This window comes from Trypanosoma cruzi, genomic scaffold (assembly GCF_000209065.1).
Source record: "Trypanosoma cruzi strain CL Brener 1047053517045 genomic scaffold, whole genome shotgun sequence".
Classification (NCBI taxonomy): Eukaryota; Euglenozoa; class Kinetoplastea; order Trypanosomatida; family Trypanosomatidae; genus Trypanosoma; species Trypanosoma cruzi.
Genome location: NW_001849548.1, coordinates 301239 through 305457, shown reverse-complemented (window position 1 = coordinate 305457; position 4219 = coordinate 301239). Strand labels below are relative to the sequence as shown.

The 4219-nt window shown below is 53.4% G+C and overlaps 1 protein-coding gene across 1 annotated transcript, besides 2 other annotated features; it reads left to right on the top strand.

Moving 5' to 3' along the window:
* Positions 1 to 4219: part of a sequence feature (areas not merged during assembly with more than two copies in the genome that could not be assigned to a particular haplotype) that runs on past the window's edge.
* Tc00.1047053511091.9 (mucin-associated surface protein (MASP), putative) lies at positions 2660 to 3880 on the top strand (the record flags this gene model as incomplete). Its single annotated transcript, XM_798884.1, has 1 exon — positions 2660 to 3880. One exon carries the CDS (start codon positions 2660 to 2662, stop codon positions 3878 to 3880), a length of 1221 nt encoding a protein of 406 aa, XP_803977.1.
* Positions 2967 to 3128: a microsatellite.

Sequence of the window (4219 nt, the reverse complement as noted above, 5' to 3'; positions counted from 1 at the left end):
TTATTTTTAATTTTGGTGAGAAAGTGATGGACGATTTTTTAAATATAACTATTTTGTGCGATGTAGTTTATATGAGATGAGGGGGAACGTTTTTTTGTTTTAAACAAACTTTGTCTGGGTTGCCGCTGCCTGGGCTGCAGTGCAGTCATGAGTTTGAGCAGTCTTCTTCATGTTGTCTTCACCATGCACCTCTGCTGTACATGTTTGTGCGTCTCTCCACATACTCTGCTCCCTCTTTTCTACTTCTTTCCCTTGTGTTTCTGCAGGCACACACAAACAGACACACACACACGATGCACATTGCAGTGGATTTGGATGCTTCGTTTGTAGTGCATGCTGGTAGTTGCGTGTGGCGGTTGTTGTCTTCTTCCGTGGCCATGAGGAGGAGGGAGGAGGGAGGGAGTGCGTAGCCCGAGTCTTTTTTCCTGTGGCTGCGTTGGGTTGGGCTCCGTGTTCCACTGAGGACTGGATGGCAGTGCGAATTTTGTAGCCGCGCCATGGATGGCTGAGGGTTCGCTTGCGCCGTGTGTGGTGTGGTGGCCGCGGGGTTTTCGGCCACTTCCCTGGGGTTGTGGAAATGAGCGGGGGGAGATGGTGGTGGCGGGTGCCGTCTCGTGGTGTGTGAACTGTGCTGCTGGGCCTGCTGCCCTCTCTTCGTGTTGTCTACTCTCTCTTGCTGTATCCGCTGTGCTCTGTTTCTCTTCCTCTTGTTCCATTCTTTTTCTTCTGCCCCACAGATCAGTTCACTGGCTCCAGCGACTCCACTACGGGTGATGATGATGGTGATGGTGCGGCGCCGTGCGGTGTGCGCCGTGTTGTTCCTTGCACTCTTGTGCTGCTGCTGCTCGTCCGTGTGCGTTACGGCGGCTGGGAGTGCTGGACATGTATCTGGTGATGCGGGTACGGTGGTTGTGCCGGTGGATGTGTCGTGTGCTCAGAGCGACGGCAGCCTGAGCTATCGCGTGCATGGGAGTGTGTGGGCGTGGAAGAAGTGTTCTGCTGCCGGTGCTGAGGCTCAGTATGAGAATTATACGTTCAGTGGCTTTGATGTGCGCATGGCAGGAATGGTGAGCTGGGTGCTGTGTGCCATGTGGCTAGTGCGGTGCACACATGTGGCAACTGTGCTGCCAGCTGTGCAACGAAAGAGGAAGGGGCCACCGTTGCCTTCACGATGAATGTGACGACACATGAATACGCCGGACTTTATTTCTTGTGGAAGAATCAATTTTCCCCCGACGGAACTATTCCTGCGCCCGCACGGAGCAGCGATGCTGACCGGACGGGCATCTGCCACCCACCACCGCCCCGTGAAGGGAAGGATGAGAGAAAATCCGGTGAGGCAACGGCGCCGCAAGTCAGTGCCGAGCCGTCACGTCAAAATGAGGATGCGCAACAGTCTGCCGTGGCTGACGCGCCCCGTACCGTCGATCAGAGTCCCGCATCCAACACGGAGACCAACACGTCTATGAAAAAGCCTCGCATTGCAACCGATCCGAGCGAAAACGTGACTCCAACACCACCCAATAGGAAGCCTAGCATTGCCATGAGTCGGAACATAAAAATGGATCCGAATGCATCCGTGACGAAGACTGCTCTCGCCATCGCATTGAGGAAGGCAGTGGGCTCGAGGAATGCCCGTAAGAGTGAGGCCGTTGACGGCAGCGGCGAGCACGTTCCTGGGAAAATCGCGGGAGGAATGAATGGTCAGAACGTCCCCGGAACACCAAAACGGCATCAAGAAATGTGTCCTTGCGCGATCTGGAGCGGCGTGAGTCCAGACGGCCGCCTCGCCCTGTTTGACGACGTGAAGTTGATACCACGCGATTCAACTGGCGGCCGCACTGCGCGTGTGTGCGTGTCTCGGGCGTTGCCGCTGCTGCTGCTGGAACCGTGTGGAGTTGTGGTGGTCTTTCGAGCGAGAGAGGGTGGGATTGTGACTCCCCACGGGGGATATTTGCCGCATACTTTGCGCTTTTTTGTCACTGTTTCTTCTCTTCTTTTTTAATGACTTACGGATCGCTTTTTAAATCTTTTTTTCTTCTTTGATACTGTTTTCCCTTTTTTCTTCTTTGTAATTTTATTTTTGATGCTTTTCCACTGGAGTAATAAGTGCACTTTTTTCTTCTCATTATTTAATGTTCGGTTGATGTGCACTGGAATGGGCGACGTGTTTCCCTCTCTTGTGTGCTTGTTTTTGTTGTTGCCCACACGCGGTGCCGGCTCCGCTGCTGTGCGTCCCACGGACTGCAGGAACGGGGATTGGAAGAAGAGGCCGGATGCCGCGTGAAATGCGAGGGATGTTGTGTGGGCTCGTGAAGCAGTGCAATCACTTATTTTTACTTTAATTTATTTCTCTTGGTGCAGGCAATATGTATGTACAGGAACACAAGGTCGTCTATATTCTGCTGCTTGGTGCATGAAATAAAAATTCTGCCGAATGAATTTTCTTCATTGTTTCCGGGAGCCCTGCCGGACACTCAAATTGTTTTTCGTGTTTTCTTCAGCTTTTTTTAGCTTTCTGTTTGCGGGGCGGTGTGCGGGTTCTGCAGTCGTACCAATTCCAACTGCCTCATTGTGTGTTTGTTGCTGCTATCATTTGTTGCTGTGCGGTGGCGGGGAGTTAGTTTGTGCTGAAGGCTGCACGCAAGTGACAGGAGTGATGGCGATGATGATGACTGGCCGTGTGCTGCTGGTGTGTGCCCTCTGCGTGCTGTGGTGCGGTGCCGGCGATGTTTATGCGGGGGACCTCGACAACAGGGCACTGGGTGGCTGCATGGCGTCGGGAGTGTTGGGTATGAATGCATCGTATGTGCCGAACGGATGTAATGAATACATGCCGACGCCGCCTTTGCGGTCAGCATTGCCTATCCCTGCCATACAAGCCGAAGATGGGCAGGTAAGGGATACTGCTCCAGGATCTGGTTCTGGAGTTGGAGAAGGCGGAGGTTCTCCTGGTGCTCTTTCTCCTGCTGGTGCGGCAGCTTCTGGTTCTGCTCCTGCTCCTGTTGCTCCTGTTGCTCCTGCCGGTCCTGTTGCTGATCCTACTGCTGATCCTCCTGGTGGTTCTGCTGCTACGGGCCCTGCTGCTGCTCCTGGTTCTCCTGTTTCTGTTCCTGGTCCTGTTGCTGGTCCTGGTGGTAATGCTGGTTCTTCTCCTGGAGTTCATGCTCCACCTCACATTGATGACACGGTGATCACAAGCAGTGATTTATCCTCTACGCGTGAGGGATCCAGAGAAGAGGCGCTGCAACAAAAAGAAACAGAGAGTCACGACCCCTCATCATCCAAAGGATTGACACAGGAGGCACTCCCCGATGTACAGCAGTCACAAATCTCTACTTCTGAAAATATTAAAACGGGTTGCGGAGAAGAGGCATCGAATTGCGAAGATGAACAATCGGTGGAAAAGGCAACATTGGGAAAAAAGGATTTGACGGTAGCCAAAGCACAAAAACCTCCAGCGACGCAAAACACGAAATCAAAAGACAATGAGGAGAACTCAACGGAAGCATCAAGTACGGAATCTGAGAATACGGAACCCCAACAAGAAATAAAAACGCCAGTGGATGAGAGTGACAGTACGAGCACCGATGCATCCACAGCGGTTGCCGCACGGAGTACATCAGCCGGCAGTCAAGAAGAAGCAACTGCGTCATCTTCCAATGGCAGTCATTCTCCACTTCAGGGGGAAGTATTCACTGGAACGGACACTCCCGAGAATGCTCCATCTCCGGCTGCCGCAGAAACAGAAAAACGCCAAGGAGAAAATGTGACGACACCCGGCGACAGCGACAGCAGCCCCGCGGCTTCCCACACCACCTCCCCTCTTTTGCTTGTTGTTGTTGCGTGTGCGGCTGCTGCTGCGGTGGTGGCCGCGTGAGAGTGAGGGAGAGAGAGCCGTGCACCGCCCGCACACACACTCGTCCTTCTCTCTCTGTGTGTGTGTGTCCCCTTGCATGGACTCTCGCCCTCACCTCACCCCACGAGGCACACACATAATGTGCCCATTGTATATATGCATGCGCACCCATGCAGGCCCGTTGGTGCTCTCTTTTGCACGACACGCACCGCTGCCGTCCTGCCTGTCTGCATGGGCGGAGCACCGTAACTGTTTCTGTTTTGTTTTTATTGCATTGAGTGGGCGACCTCTCCCTCTCTCCCTGTGTGTGTTTTGCTTTACGGGAGCAATGGGAGTGTGTGTGTGCTGGTCGTCCTACCT